The sequence below is a fragment of the Chiroxiphia lanceolata genome, chromosome 2, assembly GCF_009829145.1.
Source record: "Chiroxiphia lanceolata isolate bChiLan1 chromosome 2, bChiLan1.pri, whole genome shotgun sequence".
NCBI lineage: Eukaryota > Metazoa > Chordata > Aves > Passeriformes > Pipridae > Chiroxiphia > Chiroxiphia lanceolata.
In genome coordinates, this window is record NC_045638.1 from 60,442,020 (window position 1) to 60,461,624 (window position 19,605).

The following is a 19,605-nucleotide window of genomic DNA, read 5'->3' on the forward strand; positions in this document are numbered from 1 at the left end:
AGATAATTTGGGAAAACAACTATTAAGTTTTAAACCAAAGAAACTAATTTCGCCTCACAAAAACAAACAAACAAACAAACCAAACAAAAACCCCCAAAAGTAACCTCTTGATCTCAGGAAAAGTATTCGTCAGCAAGGCCTGCCTCAATGGCTTGACTTTCTCTGTTAGTATTGCCAGATGGAACCCACACCACTAGGGAATGGTATGAATTCTGAGAGACTTCTTTTTTGTCTCTTCACATTCTCTGGACATATCTTCAAAGGAGATTAATGTTAGACCTAGCCTCTAGACCAAGATTTAACAGTAAATGAAGACTGACTTACTCCTATTACTGTAGTTCAGCCAGACCATTTTGGGTAAAATTCAGGCCTCACTGCATTTAGCGGGAGATTTCCTACAAAGATGAAGCCAGGATTTCATCTCAGCAGTCTTCTCTGTTCTTGTGTAGGAGAACTGAATACAACTAGGCAGAGATGATGCATTGTTCTTTACAGTCTGCACCTGTGTCTAATTTAGTCTTGCAGCTAGAGCTACACAGCAAAGTAGTTGACAGCTACTAGAGAGAAGAGTCTGGAAACTGTCAACTCAGAGGGATTCTTTTAGAGCTCTCACTTTTCAGAGTAAGTTCTTTTCTGTTTAATCAAAGGAAAAGTATTTTTGTTAAGAAACTTGACGTTCCAAATAAGAGTGCTGTTAAGCCAGGGAATGAAAATACGAAATCGCTGTTTGTTACCAATGCTGTAACTGATCTGCGAAAGCCTTCACAAACACAGCAGATGCAGACTGCTAAATCCTTCCACTTCATGACAGCACTGAACCACTGACGGAATCATGCTTTCCATAGAGAGGATTGAGCAAGCACCAGATATGTAAAGCATATATGATTAGCAAACGAAGCAGATGCCATGTTCAAGCAATAATGTAATATTGTATAGTCAGATAAAACTTCACATGTATATACACAAAAAAGGTAGATTCTATACATTCACACTATTGTATTAAATCTTGAGTGGTGACAGGTCTGACGGTATGGCCTAAAACCAAGGCAACATTCAAGTTGTACAACTGTTTGTGTACACGTGCATACACGTATACATGCAACAAAACTAGCCTACCCATAATTATGCACAGAGATAACAATGTTTCCATTATATGTTTCACAGAAACAGTTTGAAAATCAGTAAATATAGTTTTCTGTTGCTGCGAGTGGAAAGTTGGAGGATGAAGTCAAGGCTGAATTTGAAGTTTTGGAAAAGTTGATTAATTCAGAATTTTAAGGCAATGTTCTAAAAAGCAAAAAATTTTATAGACAAATGACTCAGAAAGGGCTGAAATTTAAAGCATTTTGCTTGACAGGTGTATATATACACACACACACACAGAGGCAAAAGGATGTTCACAGTGGGAGATTACCATGAATGTATCATGGCTAGGCTTTGAAATGCTTCATTATTTTCAGCATAGCATAAAACCTATTTAGCATTCAGGTGATAGTTTTAAATAGCAACAGATAAGCAAGTGATTATTACTGTTTATTAATTTTTGTATAGATATGACAGAGAATATCAATGTAGTTTTCTAATTTAATATCCCAGAGTGCTAAGATACATTCATAAATTATTCCATTGTTATTTTGCCTCACTGGCGTTTTACTATGTTCCAGCAGACCTTCTTGTTACTTAGCCTACCTTTAGCCTCCAGCATTTGCAATCTTCAGCTTACAAGAAATTAGGGTAATATCCATAAAAGGATGTTTTAATTTAGTTTATCCTGCCTTAGACCAAGAACGCAGGTTCATAGACCTATATTAGGTACTTAGAATAGAAATTATACTCAACTAATACTCTAGCCAACAAGAAATTCTGAAAATTGTGAGATTTCACCTCTCATAAGTGTTTAAAGCACCTGACACTGAGCTGCAGAAATGCATGTAGGTCTAGATCAACATTCATAATATCTTACGGGGGCTTAGAAGTCTAAGTTGTCTATGTTTAAACAGATGCTTAAATTGCACTGTAATGACTACCCTTTGGGATAACTGTTCAATGCTGAAAACACAAATGGGAGATTTACTGGAGCAAAATTCTCACAGCCACATGGACATTGAGATATCTGAAAACTGAAGTACAGGCGATAAAGACAGTGGCTTGACTCTGGCTTCTATCTCTCTAATGCTCTCTCATCATCCTTTTACTGGTGCTGAGATTCAAGTCGCAATTGGATTTTTCTTGATACTAGGCATAGCTCTTTATCGTGAAAGCTTCAGCCTTTCACAAATTATTCTAAAATTTACTACCGAGCTTTTACATAGATCCAAGAGCACTACCTTTGGCTGAAACAAGTGAGTTTTGAAATCTATTTTTGTAACAGCACCCTTCACAAAAACCTCACATCTACGCCATGCATGTGCCAAAAGTCACTCCGGAGTGAGCTGGTTCAAATTCCTCTGGAAGTTCAAAAGGACTGAATACCGAGAGCAGAGGTGAGGGGCGGCACTGGGGCACAAGGGCCTATGAGCGCAGCGGGATGTAAGAAATCAGAGGTAGGAAATACCTTTGGCGCACGCATCTACCTCAGCCACCGCTGCCCACGCCTCGCTTTCCAGGCTGTTTTAACTGTTTCCACCCATGGAATTCAGCGTCTCTTATAGAAAGAAAACGAGCCGTCCGCGTAGCTGACGCCCCAGCCCTCCCGACTGAACACACCGGGGTCTCGGGCCATCGCCGCCCTCTCTGGCCGGGTCCCCGCACCGCTGGGGCGCAGCCGGGGCCGCGGGAGTCCCTGCCGGTATCCCCGCTATCCCACGCCCCGGCAGCGCAGCAGGACCGGCCCGTGCCCGCCCGGCACTGGTTTCCGGCGGGACTTTGTGCGGCGGCGCTTTCCGTTCCCCGGGCTCGGCCGGGCCGCGGCGGCGGTCCGTGTGCCCGCGGCTGTCCGTGCCTGCCCGCGGTCTCCATGCAGTCTCGGGTGCTGTGCCTGGGCGGCGGGCCCGGGGGTCCCGCTGCGCGCAGAGTCCGCCTGCTCCTACGGCAGGTGCTGGGCGGCGGCGCGGCCGCGGCGCGGTGCAGCCGCCCCGAGGTCAGGGCGCTGCATAGCTCAGGTAACCAACCACCCCGGGCCCCCCCTGGTCCGGCCCCCGCAGCTTCCCCCGCTGCTCCTGCCCCGGCCACAGCGCCCAGCGCTGGCACCGCCGCGGGGTCTCGGGCAGCCGCGCTCTGCTCGCAGCCAGGCTCGGGGGAGGCCGGCAGGAGGTACCGCCCCGTGGACTCGGGTTTGTCCGGCCTGCGCTGCCGCCCCTGTGCCGCAGCTCGTGAGTGTGGCGGGTCCGGAGAGGGGCGGCCGAGCTGGTGAAGGGTCTGGAGCACAAGTCCTGTGAGGAGCGGCTGAGGGAGCTCGTGGTGTTGAGCCTAGAGAGAAGGAGGTTCAGGGGTGACCTTATCGCTCTCTACAGCTGCCTGAAAGGAGGTTTTAGCCAAATGGGGGTCGGTCTCTTCTCCTGACCAGCAAGTGACAGCACAAGAGGGCATTGCCTCAAGCTGCGCCAGGGGAGGTTTAAGTTGGACATAGGGAAGAATTTCTTCACAGAAAGGGTGATTAGATATTGGAGTGGGCTACCCAGGGAGGTGGTGGAGTCACCGTCCCTGCAGGTGTTTAAGAAAAGACTGGACGTGACATTCAGCGCCATGGTCTGGTTGACGTGGTGGTGTTCAGCCATAGGTTGGACTTGATCTCAGAGGTCTTTTCCAACCTGGTTGATTCTGTGGCATGAGTGTAAATGGCAGAGTTCAGTCACAGGCTTGCAGGGATGCTTAATGTGGCTCGTCAGTGTCTCGTCCCAGTGTTTCATCCACAGTGAAGCAAGGAACAGCCCCGCAGCCTGTACCTATGATAACAGCTCTTCTCTGTAGAGCATGTTACATCTTACCATACTTTCTGTCTCTGCATCGCGTGGCTTCGTCCCTGCGCTGAGGCAAAGCCTCAGTGTTTGTGTCAGGGGCTACCGAGGCTGGTGCGTGTCAGAGCGTGCCTGCAGGGTATGGTAATGAAATAGAGCGCTGACCTTGAGCTTGCAGATGCCATGAATGATGACCTGAACTGCCCTGGTATATCCTTTGGTGACCTTTGAGACAGGTGACAGGCCTGTGCAGAGTAGAAGTGGTGTTTGGAAAGGGTGACCCGTGCCTGTGGTAGCTGACACTTTTTAGGATGAATGCCAAAAGCAACAAAGCTCCTAAATACAGAGCGAGTGATGAGTAGCTGTAAATTAGAGAGATAGAATGACAGCAAGTGATTCTGATGGTGGAGTACTTGCTAACACTTTTAATTACACCCCTTTAATCCCATATCTCTTAATTTTATTATTTTTTAATGTTTATTAGTTGACCTGTTAATTTCTTTGCTTAGTTTCTCAAAAGTTACTCAAGAGGAAAGTCTTTGAGGAATAGATAACCATAAAATTCCTTCAAGAATTTTTGAATAGAAAATATTTTAATTGTGAAAAGGACTAAAAAACAGGATTATTTAGCATCAAACAAGTGAAAGGGAATAAGTTAACAATGAATGAAACAAGCACCTGAAGAAGGTTGCTCAGCACTTTTCAGCCCTTTGTTGGGATGAGTAACCTTAAGAACAAGAAATTTAGCAACATGAAAAGTAACAAATGCGACATTACTGAAAATACTTCATAATTTTAAATGTGCTATGGCATGTAATTGAGTTTAACTGAGCAATATTCATGAATACACTTTATATGTATATGAATAGTAGGAGTACTCCCAGTTACAATCAATGATGGTAAGAGTTTTGGTAAAAGATTTAAGTCTCAAAGCTCTAGACAACCTTGTAGCTTATTAAAGGCAGGCTAAGAGATAATATTAGGGATATTTGCCCCCCAACACCTTAGACATCTCATTCTTTATAGTGCTTCCTGTGTTTCTGTGTATTTGGGACCCTGATGGTAAAAATACTGTTTTTTTTTCTTGTTTTGTGTTCTTTCTTTTTTTAATTAATTTTTAAAATGTTTGCATGTCCTCTTGCAGACCCTAGCATTCTTATGAGGACACTGAAGTTGCAAAGAGGTGATCTGAAATTTTTTCTACCATATGTTTTTGCACTTTCCATGCAGCTGCTGTAATTAAAAGTCTTATTGTAAGCAGTGTTGAGGTTGCATGTCTCTTCCACAAATAAACAAAATGTTTCTGAAAAGGCTGGAAGCTGTTAAAGAGTCAACAGCAAATTGTTGTGTACCCAGTAACTTGGATCTGGCATCCCTCCCAAATTGGATTTACTATCTGTCCTGGTACCTTTTAAGTCTAGGAGAGAAACTGTTGCCGAATTTTCTCCTGCTATATGTGAAGAAGCCATGCTTAGCCTTTTCGGCGCTGTCTGAAAAGTGAATGTAGCTTGCTGGTTCAGTGGGGGCCATGGAGGAATTGCTAGACCTGTCTAATGGTAAAGCTTTAGAGAAGTTTCAAAGTGAAAGAGACTTCGTGACTAAAGGGTAATGGGAATATTTAGGAAGAGTTTGGGTTTGCACAACTTATTTAATGAGGGAAACAATTTATAGTAGCAAATGTTGTAGAAGGCTGACTGCCAAAATCAGTTCTAATGCAGGTTTCATGTTTCCTTCTAAAAGATTGAAAAGAATCAAGACTGCAGAGTTACTTCTGATGAATTATTTTAAATGCAGTATGAGCTTAACAAAGTGAAGTTGTACATAACTCAGTTCATTATTATTTAATTATTTTAATCTATACGTAATATGAATATTTAAAAAAATCCTGACAGAATACACAGATTCAGAGGTGCTTTAAGGGGTTTGTGGGAACAAATGCTGAATTTGATGTAAACTGAAGAGCTGGAAAAATAAAAATCATTGCCAGTCAACTAGTAGAGGCAAAGGAAGGTCTCTCATATGCTTTGCTGCTCAATGTACAGTAAGTAACTTATACTGTATAGTATATATATAGTAGGTACATTTACTGTTTTCTGCAGCTCTGCCTGTTCAGGTTCTCTTCCTGTGCTTTCCAAAACCTGGTCAATTGCAGTTCATAGTCAAACCTGTGCTTAAAACCCAAAAGATCTCAGTAATACGTGTGGGAGTAACTGCTGAGTATAACACAGTCACTTCTAAAAACTGTGTCAGACTTCAGAATCCTAAAATGTTAATCATTGATGTACTGAATCTAAGTGACTGTGGTAAAAATTGATAGATAATCTGAAAGAAGATGATGAATTGGACCGTGTGTGGGTTTTTTTTCTGGTTCTGTCACTGTGTAAAGACTAAGGAACTGGTGGATGGTGGGTGTAAGTGCTTTCCAGCACATCTCCTTTTCCAGCTTTACCTGTGTCATTATCTTTGTTGAAGTTCACATGTTGGCAGCTGGGAGTGTGGTTCTGGCAATATTTTTTTTCACTGGCAAAACTTATTTAAGAAACTTCATTCTTTCTTGCCTCTCATAACATTCCTGTAATTGTTCGTTGCCTCCGTAGTTGTACAGGGAGTTGTATGGGGGCTGCATTGTGGTGACTGAAACGATTCCAGGGATTTGATTTACGGTGAGGCCTTATGAACAGCTGTTGCGTCAGCGCAACTGAGAAGGCAGCAAATGGAGATGGGAATTTTCAAAGTTGTCTGAAAGTTGGCAGATTTATGCCGACTTAGGTTCAAATTATTCTAACATTTAAGAGAGAAGAGACTGGTGGTAGAAAAATAGTGTATTTTATTAGATATGCAGATATAGCTGGAACAAACGGATGAGCTGTCAGGCAGGTAAGTTGTATAGTCTTTGGTAGGGTTTCACTGTTGTTCCATGAGTGGATGTTAGTATATTGTTTCTGAGTTTTATTATTTAATAGTTGTTCAAAATTTAATTTTTCCTGTTAAACAACTGTTACAGACCTGATACATACTGGTGTGTTCTACAAGTCCTGCCCATTTTAATGCATAAAATTGAAGTTGTACTCGCTTGGCAAACTCAGGAACTCAGGGTAGTAAGAGATGCCACAGTGAATTTAAAAGCTGTTTTGTCAGTTTTGGGGAGCTTTTCTGTAAATGGGAAGTTTTAAAAACGATCATGTTGATTTTCAGTTGTAGATTCTTTTTAGTTTAAATACACTGTTGAAATTATACTAATGTATTTGTTACCTAAGCTCTGTTTAGAATACATTGATAGTCTGGGTTTTTTTTGCACCGAGTAAACTGTACTTCAGGAATCTTCATACAGTTTTAAAACACTCTGAGCTAATTCTTCACATAAGTAGCACTGGCTATAGAAGATTTGAAAGGGAACGCTGGCGATGGGGTAGGCATCTGTTACCCTGTGACTGAGAGTAGCTAGTTGATATGGCTTTATACAGACAGCTATCAGAAACCTCCCACTCGGGCTTTCATGCTCATGGGGGATTTCAGCCATGCAGAGGTCAGCTAGGAGAGCAATGTGGCATTGTGTATGCACTCTTGGTACTTTGTGAGCTGTGGAAATTGGTGGAAATTTTGTAACACAGATGCCAGAGACGCTGGTCAGGGTTAACTCTTCACTTCATGTGCTTCTTTCAAGTAGGAAAGAATTGTGACCAGTTTGGTCATAGGTGGGAGGCTGGATTTCAGTGACCAGAACGTGGTTGAGTTGCAGATCTGGAGGAAGGCTGGGAAGGTAAGCAGCAGAGTTAGGATCCTTTGATTTATGGACCGCAGGTTTTCACTTACTCAGGAAATTGGTAGGTAGAATCCTTTGTGTAACAACCACAAAGAGGAAAACTGCACAGGAGAGCTTGAAGATTTTTAAAGAAAACTTAAAGATGGCTCAGGAATGAACCACTCCACAGCAGCAAGAGGCCTGCTTGGCCAAGCAGGGAACTTCTCAATGAACTACAGTACAAAAAGGGAGCATACAAAAGTCCAAATAAGGACAGACCACGGAAGTGTAAAAGCACAATTTGGTGTGTAGGGACAAAATCCCTACCCTCTTGTCAGAGTGCAGATGTTAAGTCTGGAAGGACTCTGATAAGCTTGAGAACTGTGTCATGGGTTTAATCTGTGAAAGTTGAAAAGGAAGTATGAAGTTCTTCCTCTGGACTAAAGTTTTGCTATGTGCCACAGGGGAGGGACTGGCTGAGTAGCAACTTTGGTGAAAAGGCTGTGGGGTTGCAGTGTATTGTAATTGAACATATTGTAGTTGAGTATGAGCCAACACCTCATAGCAATTAAGGTGAATCATAGACTGGACTACATTAGAAGCATGGGCAATAGCAAAGGGAGAGTTCATCTCTAGCACTGGTGGGGCTCTGCCTGGAATGCTGAGTCCAATTGCAGGTTCCATTATTTTAGAAGATAATGAGAAACTGATGGAGTCCACTGGAGAGTTACCAAAATTGTGAGGGACCTAGAGCACCTCACGCTGAGGAGAAGCTGAAGGATGTGGGTTTGTTTGTTTTGCAACAGGCCTAACAGAGGAGAAATCTGTTGGCAACTTAACAATTATAATTACAAAAATGATTAAGTCTAACTCTATAGCAGCAGATAATATATCAAAAGGCAGTCATCACAAACTAGGGTCTGGGAGGCTTGAACTGGACAGTGGGACAAACCTTTTTGTTAGGGGAATAGTACAGCAGGGGAAGAGGTTGGCTAGAATGGCTGTGGAACATCTGTCCTTGAAGGTTTTTGAGATTCAGTCAGACAGAGCCACAGCTCATCAGATCTTGTCTTGGAGGTTAAATGATGTTGAGCAGGGGGTTGGAGAAGATCACCAGTATTTCTGAGGTGTTTTGGTAATTGATGAAATGGACATCTTAGCACTTCTTTCACGTGATAAGTGTATTATGAAGAGATATTCCGAAATTTGTATACCAAGTCTATGGGAGATCATCATGCTGTTAAACATTTAAGACCGACTTTTCACATCATCACACTTTTGTAATTGAGCACTATCAGACTTCCCTACCTTCAAGGTATGCTATTGGCCCAAACAAAAAAAAGCTCTCTGCTAAGTAAGGATTGTGAGCTTTCTACATGACTGGATGTCAGATAAGATTCCATGCTCATGTTGTTGATTTTCTACTAATGCAGAAAAATGAAGGAAAAGATTCACTTCCTGGAGTAAATACCAATATTTTGGTTTAATGATGCTTTGGATTTTGATTAGTAAAGACAATCATTAGCCTGAAACAGACAATTGAAAACTCCAGCGTTAACTTCAAAACTAAAAATTAAAAAAAGAGGAGGTCTAACAAGAATGTTGAGTAGAAATAGAGTAGTATTCAAATTTTATGTTTGAAGTAATTATTTTGGTTTCTTAGAGGAAAAGACTTGAGGTCATAAAAAAGGGCAACTGGAGTGGATTTCTTTTGTTAGATTGGAGATAGGTTTTTTTGTGTAAACATTCATCTATTTTGACAGCAGCAGCTGTCAGTCTGCAGTGTCCTGTTGGCAGCAGCTGAGCTTCACCTCATCTATATGTGAAAGCAGCGGTGGTCGAGGAACAAACCTAGTGAGTGCAGGGAATAGGTTTCTGTCCCTCCCTCCTTGTGTTTGGGAGGTTGCCCGTACTGATATGTGATGCAGAATAGGTGACAGTGTTGCTCAGTGACTGTATAATATTTGCAGCCATAAAGATAGCCAATAAGAGCTGCTATGAAATGAAAGAAATGAGTTGGCTCTTCAAGAACAAGTGAGGGTGGACTATCTTTTCTGTTTCTTCATGGAAATATGCTGGATAAATATCAATTAAAAGCATAGGGTTTTTTTCCTCCTTTCCTTCACTTTAGAATGAACTGAAGACCTGGAAATATACATTTGAATATAATACAGATTTCAGACTTTCCTTTAACAGGTGTGATTTTCCCACACAGAAATTCATATTAGCAGAGCTTAGCACCTTCACAGTTTTAATGTGCTCTTGCTGTTGTTGACTTTTGAAACCAGATGGATACTCTGTGTACAAGTGAATGTGTAATATACCAAGATGATTGTTAGAGTCCATTAACCTCACATATTTTCAGGACTAAAGAGGCCAAAAGGCAATAAATTCAGTGACCTAAAAACATAATGTTCCTGAAGCTTCATTGTAGTGTCTTCTAAAAACCCTCATAATATAAATATAGTTTACACATAAGACTGGAACTATTTGTGTTGTCACTTAAAAAACTAAATACATGTACAGATCTGTTCAGGGTGGGGTTTTTTGCAGTAGCATTTATTTAAAAATGGCCTTTTCAGATGTATTAATTTCCTTTTTTCTTAATGTGTTATTTTACCAGAAAAATGGTGAGTAGAATAAAACTTTTTTCTACTTTGTAGTTGAGATGCAACCTGTTTATCTTCAGATATTACCAGTCTTGTTGTAAATAATTTAAACAGCAGTGTCTTTTCAGCATATAGGAATGAATAGTAGGATTAGGGAATAGTCTTGTGGGAGGTGGAGAGGAGAAGAGGGATAGTTGGTGTGATAATTACTAGCTTTCAAATAGAAGACCAGTCAAACATGCCAAGTGCACAGTAAGACTGCATGTTCGAGAAGCCTTCTTTCTGAGATTCTAAAATAAAATCATCCACAGTGCGTCAGAACAAAGGTCCATCAAGTCTACTATTCCATATTGAGAACAGTGAGTAGGAGATGCGAGGGGAGAGTAAAAGCACAGGGTGTTGTTCATGCAGGGGTGCCCTTCCAAAGTGCTTTTCCAGCCTCTGGCTGCCTCCTCTGCATCTCAGGGGCTTGGAGCTAGAGATGCTGCCTTTCTATTCAGTAGCCTAGGCCACAGTGGACTGAGTAGAAAAAATAGGCCTGCACACCTGAAGAGCCCTTCCTTCTCAGTTACTGTAAAAAGCAGATATGGATATTGATATTGTTCCTGTCTTAAAGTGTAGGTCTAAAGAAGAGAACATCAGGTTCAGTGCACTGCAGTTACTGTGCATGTTTGAATTTCCATATTGCCAGAGATGCAATTCACACCTTTCTATTCCGGATGCAGGAGAAAGAGCTCATTGCATGTATTGAGGCTGTTTTCATATCTGCTTTTTTTCACAGAGTCTCTTCAGAGTCCTGTTATTGAGTCGTGATCTTTATGTGCTGCTAATTTCTGACCCATGTTGCATGGGCTCTTAAAAGACCTGCTTTCTCTGTATTTTGTCTGCCCCGTGAATGAGATGTCCCCTTTATCTTTTGGGTTCTGGCTTATTTAATGCTTGTCTTGTTTCGGTAGCCATACCTCTTTGTGTACCTTGGGCACTGTCTCTCACTGTTTTCCCCAAAGACTGTGGTATCTAAGATTACTGTTTTCTGGGTGGGAAACAAGAAAGCAGGAGCATATCTCCACTGCTTGCCTAAGCAAGCCTTATACAGGCTACAAAGTCTCCATCACAAACTCCTGTGTGTATAGCCCTTGTCCGCAGTAGTGTGGTAGTAGCTTGTGAGATGGATTGAAGTATATAGGCTATTCCATAATTTACCACATAGTCGAATAATGTGGGATACGTGCTCTCAAATTATGAGTCTTGCTGATTTAACACCACCATTTTACTAAGAAGACTGTTATCAGTTCCTTGCCAGCTGGTGAAACACTGGAAAGAGCCTGTCTGGAATGAGATGTCTGTTCAAAGAGTTTGGAAATGCAGTGGAAATGGACTAACCAAACATGAGTTTTTAAACAAGTACAGAAGAAAAAAATTGAGAAAAGAAAATACAGTCCAGGTGGAAGTGTGTGATAAGATTAGTGGGCTAATCCTTCCTGTGCTCATTTAGCTAGGAAAATGGACTCTCCTGTCTTGGTTTATTATTGCTTGAAGTTCTGTTAAACACTGCTAATATTTTTGCTTTCTGGACAGATGCAGGCTGGAGGCAACATCTGTCACCAGGCAGCAACAAACCTATTAAAAGATGAATACCCTGACTGTATGCTAGGGATTTTGTGGGCTCAGCTCTCACCACATCTTACATATAGTTCCCTCCCAGCCCATTTTTCATGGAAGTTTGTAGAGTCCATTGATGGCTGGAATACCTGTGGGATTTTTGGACATAGTTAGATGTGTTGGTCAACTTTCTTTTGGAGTGAGTTTGAATGCATCACACTGAAGAGGGCATAGTACTCTTTGGTGCATTTGAAATGCAAATTCAGCAAAGGCCAGAAAATTAGCTATAGCCCTAGACAGCTGCCTAATTCTTAGCTTTGCCCAGCTCTGTCCAGGACCATCCCACCTCTGGGCTTTTGCACAGATCAACCAAAGAAGGGTTCTTAGCTCTAGCATGGAGAGTGGGAACTGCTTGGTGCTGCTTGCACTTAGGACCAGGGATGAATTCTTGTTCATCTTTTATATGGCAGTACTGCTGTTGCCTGTCTCCCACTTTCTGGCAAGCCATTGGAGCACTGTATTGTTGCATAAAATGTGGGAACAATAACCGGCTTACTATCTTTTGCCAATATTTTAGGGAAAAAATGGGAGCCTGATTATTTATACTTCAGAAGCAACATAAAGACCCATGTTCAGGCATGTATGTCAGGTTGTGAATCCCAGTCTTGGCAAGTCAAGCCCTTCAATTTGGGAGGAAATCAGCTATAATCCTTTCTTTACTGCTTGCTGTTTGTTGCTGTAGGTGATTCTCCCCTGGCTGCTATAAATCTAGTCCTAAATGTGTAACCTTTCCCATGGATTGTGTGAGTCATGTCAGGACCTGGGGATTCTCAGTCCTGTGAGATGAGCAGTAACATCTGGGTGTGCTGGAAGAAAATGGCTTTTGAGTGCAAAACTACAGTCACTGCTAGCTGAAAGGAGAGCTACTGTGTGTATGGAAGGAATTTTAGTTACCTCTTAATTTGGACAAGTAGCTTCTTCAGCATTTCCCTTTCTGATTCCAGCATTTGTCTTCCAAAATGTTTGACTCCTTCCACGGTGCTGTAGACTGGGTCCTCTTGGATAGAGTAGGACAAGGGGCAGATCTACAAGAGAGGTTTTAGAGTTGGATCTTGTTTGTGATCTCTGTACTTTATACTTCTTATTTTTGAGAAAAGCACAAACACAAAAGACGGTTCCAAAACTTGGCCTCAGTTCATGGAAAGGTAATGTAATCAGAGTGCTGTGGCAAAACTACACCCCTGTGCAGCAGTCTTACTCCAGTAATCCTCTCCATCCTCATGCATGCACTACAGTGTCTATTGAGCACTGGAGGTGGTGTTATCTTCAGCACCAGTCGTGGAAAAAAACGTCATTTAACTAGAGTTATTTTAGTTTCATGGTGCTTCTGAACTCATTTATATAGCCCAGATTGTCTCTTGAAAAAAATAATCTTCAGGTTTGTTACCAGTCTACAGCTCATTTTCTTGGGGTTTGGGTGTCGTGCTGGTTTTTTGTGTGACTGTTGCTGCCTTGGTGCTCACCCATCCTGACTGCAAACTAGTTTTCACTTTTGATTTTCACGAGAAAGAAAGAAGGAAGAAATTTAATTCAAGTCTATGGCTGCAGAAAGATAGATAAGACAGGCAGATCATAGTAAGAGACCAGTAAATAAACTGTCCAGATGCTCTAAGTTTGGCAAAATCCAGAGCAAGAAATGCTTGAGACCTCTCAAACCTTGGAAAGGTACCAGGTTCTGCAGCCATGTAGTCAGGGAATGCAGGAAGAGCCCACTGGCATGAATCTGTCATTTTGTACCTCCAACAGATACTGTTTCAGGCTGCTTGAAAGCTCAGGAAGATCATCACCCCTACAAGTGTTTCTCACTGCTAGTTCTGCATGCAAATGTGCTGAAGATTTAATTTCAGTAAATCAACAGTGGTAGCTGGAATGGGGTTCTACACTGAGCTTGAATTCCATAGGTCCCAACAAAGTAATGTACGGTTATAACAAAAGAAAAAACAGTCAAGGAATATAAATTAAATGCAAATTGTCCAGGTACCTGATCTGTGGAAAAGCAGCAGAGCCTAATTAATAAATACAAACACATTGGAGGCTGCTTTTTGAACACACAGTCAGCCTTACCACAGCAGGCCTATGTTTTTAAATTTAAGGACCTTAGGCTCTTAGAAAGTATCTGGAGTATCTGAGAACTAAAAGACTTCTTTTCTTTTTTTTTTAGGTGATACTGTCACTATTGGAGATGTGTCTTTTAAACTCAAAACACCGAAGAACCCAGAACTTGTTCCACAGAACTACAGTAAGAATCTGCTTTCTTTTTGAATGAGGTTCAAGACTTTATTCAGAAAACTTCTACTCACTCAGTCACCCCACAGACTTTACTGAAATTATCTAAGAAATATATTTTGAAAAAGCAGGAAATTTGGAGAAGGCTGTCTTTGCTGAGTGTATCTCTGGTCAGCTGATTGTATAGGAATCTCTTAACTTTGAATGTAACTTGTTCCGCTGGTCAGTAGGATAGTAAAAGGATCATTTGTGTATATGTAATTATTTTGTTGAAAAGGGTTCCTATCCAGAAATTACTTCTAAAAATAATCTCAAATTGTTTGGTCATAAAACTGTGGCAGTTTAGAATTATCATTCAATTGCAATGTAATTATATGTCCTAGGAGTTTGGCAGATGTATGGTGTTTTTCTGCTGTGATATTTAGTATTCCCAGACTGTCATGTGATTGTTGTCAGCAAACATACAGATCTTCGCAATCCATCAAGTTAATGAGAAGTCAATTGCATAGTGATGAAAAATGTTGTCAAATACAAAAGACACAGCTAGTTACACACATTACATGACAATACACATACATGTACTTACAATTAATTCGCATTATGTTTTGATACCTTATTAAAAATGTCTTGGATTTGCAGCCATCCTTATTTCCTGATTGTTGATTGAGAATACACGCTTCTTGAGCTTTTTCTTTTGCACCATGGATCAGCAAGTGAATCATGCTTGTGTTGTGGCATTTCGTAGTACAGTACAGGAAAATGTTTCCTGAGGATCCAAAATGATCAGTTGCTATTTGTTCAACACTTTCACATATAGGCTGCTGGATGTCCAAAATGCAAATTAAAAAACACTCACCAAAACCTGATTTTCCATTCAGATAAATTTGCAGACCAAAACCAAGCACAAACGACATTCTAAAGGGGTATGCAAGTCTTATACTATGCATAGACAAGGACAAACACTAAGAACTCCCAGTTACTGTCCTTGCTGGGCTTGAAAAGTTCTATAGATGAATAGTGAGTGTAGCCATTCACGTGAAGTGGATTTGCTTTCCAGTATGTCTAAATTCATTCCATGACATTTTGACTCAGACACCAAGAAAACTGGGGCACTGGCTTTTCTTTGGCCTTTTAGAAAGATGGCATTGATAGTATCAACAAGGGACTTGCCACTGCACACCTGGCAGGATGGCAGGTAACTGCTGGGAGAAAGAGACTGAGGGCAAGAGGGATGTTACAGGTGTACAGGGAATGCTGCTGGTACAGTGTCAGAAAGGGCGAGAGCTGCTGCGTGAAAGTTTATGTCGTTTTCTTGGACAATGGTGCTGCAGTTCATCAGACAGGCAGTAGGTGATCCTGCTTGAGCGGGAGGGTTGGACAAGATGACATCCAGAGGTCCCTTACAGCTTCAACTGTTCTGTGATTCTGTGCTTCATGATTTTGTAGTAACTGTGGGATGGTAGACCTGTGTTACTACTGATATGTTTGGATGATTGTTTCTTATTACTATTCTGTCATGCAGCATTTCTTCTGAAATATTTGCCCTTTGAGAGGTGTGGCAGAAATATAGAGTTATAGAATGGCTTGTGTTGGAAGGGGCCTTTAAAGACCATCTAGTCCAACACGCCCTGCAATGAGCAGGGGCATCTTCAGCTAGGTTAGGTTGTTCAGAGAGCAATACAGAGAGGAAGGTTTGGTTTGTTTTCAGTCTGACTTGTGTGAAATCTGCCATTAGTCTGGTGGGCCAGATCACTGATCTGTATCTGGATTGTGGGCTGCTTAATTCTCATACCCTAGTAGGCATCACACTGTCACTTCCCTACCAGGTGATCTAAGGTACGAAAAATTTCCAATGCCATGTGCCAGCTCTTGCTGTTACAGGGTAGCCTATGAGGAAAGGGTTTCTTTTTTAGACTGTAATGACAATTCCCATACCTCATGAGTTCCCTGGGAATGCAGCCAAATGGTTGAGAAATGCTGCTCTGCATTATTACTTTTCGTATGCTGCTCTATATTACTACTTTTTGTAGCTCCTTAAAGGATAGATTTTTGCTTTTCACCCTTTATTTTGTATGCTTCTTTTCCATTTTGATCACAAAGGACATCAGTTGTCTATGCTAATGACTGATGTGATCCATTTCACTTATTTATAATTCTTGTAGATTGTTTTGCTTTCTGGTTTTGTTTGCTGTACTGAATGTGTTAATTTTAACAATGCCTTCCCAGTCACTATTACATGTTTTGTTCAATCTGCACTTTTCAGCAAGGTAAATGTTAACTGTAAGTTACTCTAGCAACATCTCTTTCTGAGAAGGTAAGAGAATTATAAAAGCATTTGGAAGAATGAAAGGAGAAATTTTTGTAGTTAATGATTATAAGAAGGAAAAAGTGATTGAAAACTGATAGCAAAAAGGAACATGGAACTCTACAGAATTATGAGATCTTAGCTAAAATCTGATATCAAACCAAAATGTAACATTTATTAGAGCATATATATTATTTTGTTTCTCTTTGTAATCATAACTGAAAGGAACTTGTGTCATGCTTGGGATACTCTTGTTCATCAATATTGTACTGACAGTAAGATTACTTAAAGTACAAAACTTTGCTTGTAAACTTAACTATTAAATGAGTTAAAATTTAGTACAGTAAAATACTAATGTATTTAATAGCATAAAATATAGTTCAAATACTTAAATACAGTTTCTTGGTACATTTAAACTTAGGAATTTTTTTTATCTCTCAGTGTTCAAGTTCTTTGGTAATGTTACTATGGAGAACAAAGTTATATTCCTGAAGTGAAGTAGGTTGTATTCACTCCATATCGATTATCATCTCTTTATGAGATACTTAGAGAGCATGTGCATTACTTAACACATCTTTTTGTTCTTTTAAGAGCAGTTTTTGTTTTTCTATGCGAATGCTGTAGATACAAGTTGGTTTGGTGTAAAACAGATGAACACAATTTATGCATGTATGTACTAATTTATAAACTAAAATGTCATATATTTGGAATTTTTTTTGTAATTAATATTACATTTAAATGAGAAAGGTACTTACATGATTTCTTTTAAACTAAGACTAGAAATAATTAGATTATCTGCATAAGTGGGAAATATCCCTGAAAAGGTCTCAGACATTGCAATGGTTGTAGTGGAGTAAGAACTAATAGGAGGGAATTGAAGCAGTTACAGTTCATTTATTAGTATCGCATATGATATTGTTTTCTAGCCTATCTTTTGTGTAAAATAAAATGTTTCCGCTTTTTTCTTCTACCACATAAAAGCCGTGTTAAAATGTGATGCTGTTGAAAGTGCATATCTATAATTTGCAACAGATTTTAGGGATGTTATAACTTATTCTTAACTCAGCATTATTATTCTAGGCTTAAAAATAGCCTTAAAAATCTGAAGAAATCATAACACAATGAGGAAGGTAAATGTGTTAAGTACCTACAAAACTTCACATTTGTCATTTTGTCACATAATTGCTACAAAAATTTATTTTTTTTTTCACTTTATTATATTTTGCAGAAACAGATAGGATAGGTATTGCTGGTTGCCCTATGTTTTCATGTCTTTGCTTTTCAGGTTTTATGCTAGATGCCTAGCAAGTTCTGTATGAAATATTCCATTTTATGTGTTAATGTGAAATATTAATTTGTTTTGCTGTTGTTGACAAATGCCTTTTTCTTGGAAGATGATAATTAAAGGTACATAAAATCTGAATTCTTTTTAAAGGTGACAAGCAAAAATGAGTCATACACAAGGGAATTTTATTAATGGTATTTCTGTCATAACTGTCTGATACATTCTAGAAAGAGGGCACTTATTTTTGCACTGCTCATTCTTTTATCAGTAAAAATAAACCCTATATTTTTAAAGTCTCGCCATGCCTGAAAGCACGATTGTATCTTTAATTTTACTTTGGAGAAATTTTGTATGACTTTCTGTGATAGTTTAGTTCTGAAATTGAATTGCAAGAATGCACATTATTTTTTTTTAATGTTGAATTCATGTCAGTGCACTGCTTTCCTTAATGGTTTCTGGAAATGTTATGAAAATGACATTTCATGTATTTATTAATTTTGACAAAACGATTCCTAACACAGCTCTTCCAGGACACTTTGTTCGATGATGGCAAATCCTCATTAAGACAGGAAAAGGGATGTTCTCTTGCAACAGGGCTTTGCTGCTCTGTGAAGGTGCAAGTGCATTTGAGAGACTGTAGTCATGTTACATGCAGCTGCATTGAATTGTGGAAGATTAATTTCAAACAGTGCATGGTTTTGTGCCAGATGTCCTGAGTCTTAGTACCCTCTTCAATGTGTGATCAAAAGGGATGTGCATGTCTCCAGGGGATTAAGTTAGAAATTCTATTAGTTTTTTTTCAGTTGAAATATATGAAACAGTGATTGTCGTGAGGAATTTAAGCAGAATGTTTGTGCGTATAATAATGAGATACAAAGAAGGTAGCACTAAATGGATTTCTGTGCTTGAAATTGTTCTACTGTTGAGGAAATTAGGATTATTTCTCTGTAATAGGCTCAGTGGTGTCAGCAGTTTCCATTTATTTATTCTTCACCGAAAGAGTAAGATGTCTCTGTGTCCTTGTCACAGGATGGCGTGCACCACATACTGAAGCCAGGGCAAGTGTACGTTCAGTTTTTGCTCAGAATAGGTTCAGATTTGCACTGGAATGTGTGTTCATTCTTCTCCGTACTAACTTTACATCTGAGTGTAAGAGTGCAACACGTTATAGAGACAGGTTGTATTGCAGTGTGACTGTAATGTTGTGCTAACAAAAGATTAAGTCGTTGCATAGTTCCTGAGATTAGCTCAGCTGGTTAGGGCATGGTGCTAATATCACCAAGGTTACGGGTTTGATCCCCGAACGGGCCATTCATTTAAGGGTTGGACTGCATGACCCTTGTGGGACCCTTCAAACTCAGAATATTCTGTGAGTACTTAATTCCTAGCCTCAGGGAAGATGTCTTCTGTTAGAGATGGTGATTATTTCAACACTACATTTCACGTAGGCTTCCAACCGTTATTTGGGTGTTACGACCTCATCCAGAATCTGAAATGGTGGTCTTTTTGTCAGTAGAGCTCTGAACATTTTACATCATTATCCCTGTTTTGTCTGTACTGAGAGTGAGGCACAGGGAGATACGGGGACATGGAAACCTACAGCAAAGGTCTAGGTGGAGCTCAGAGAATCATGTTCCGTGTGCCTCAAAGCAAGGTCAGCTGAATCTGAACCATTCCTGAGAGATGTTTGTCATCCTTGTTCTTAAGATGTGATGGTGACATGGATTTCACAACCCTCTGTACACTTTGCTCCAGTAATTAATGATTCTTTTGTGACAAAAGCTTGTTCAAATACCTCATTTAGGTCTTTTGAGGCATACTTTTAGTTCCCTTGGGTCTTATTTTATCTAGCATAACCATGATATACAGATAACTTTTTT

The 19,605-nt window shown here is 40.2% G+C and overlaps 1 protein-coding gene across 2 annotated transcripts in view; it reads left to right on the top strand.

Moving 5' to 3' along the window:
• Nucleotides 1-2,941: 2,941 nt before the first annotated feature.
• Nucleotides 2,942-19,605, top strand: part of VWA8 (von Willebrand factor A domain containing 8) — a 181,580-nt gene continuing 164,916 nt past the window's right edge. For both annotated transcript variants that reach the window (XM_032677885.1, XM_032677884.1), the window contains exons 1-2: nucleotides 2,942-3,101; nucleotides 14,071-14,148. In XM_032677885.1, coding sequence (XP_032533776.1) covers nucleotides 2,957-3,101; nucleotides 14,071-14,148 — 223 coding nt within the window. In that variant the 5' untranslated portion in view covers nucleotides 2,942-2,956. The remainder of the gene's footprint in view (nucleotides 3,102-14,070; nucleotides 14,149-19,605) is intronic.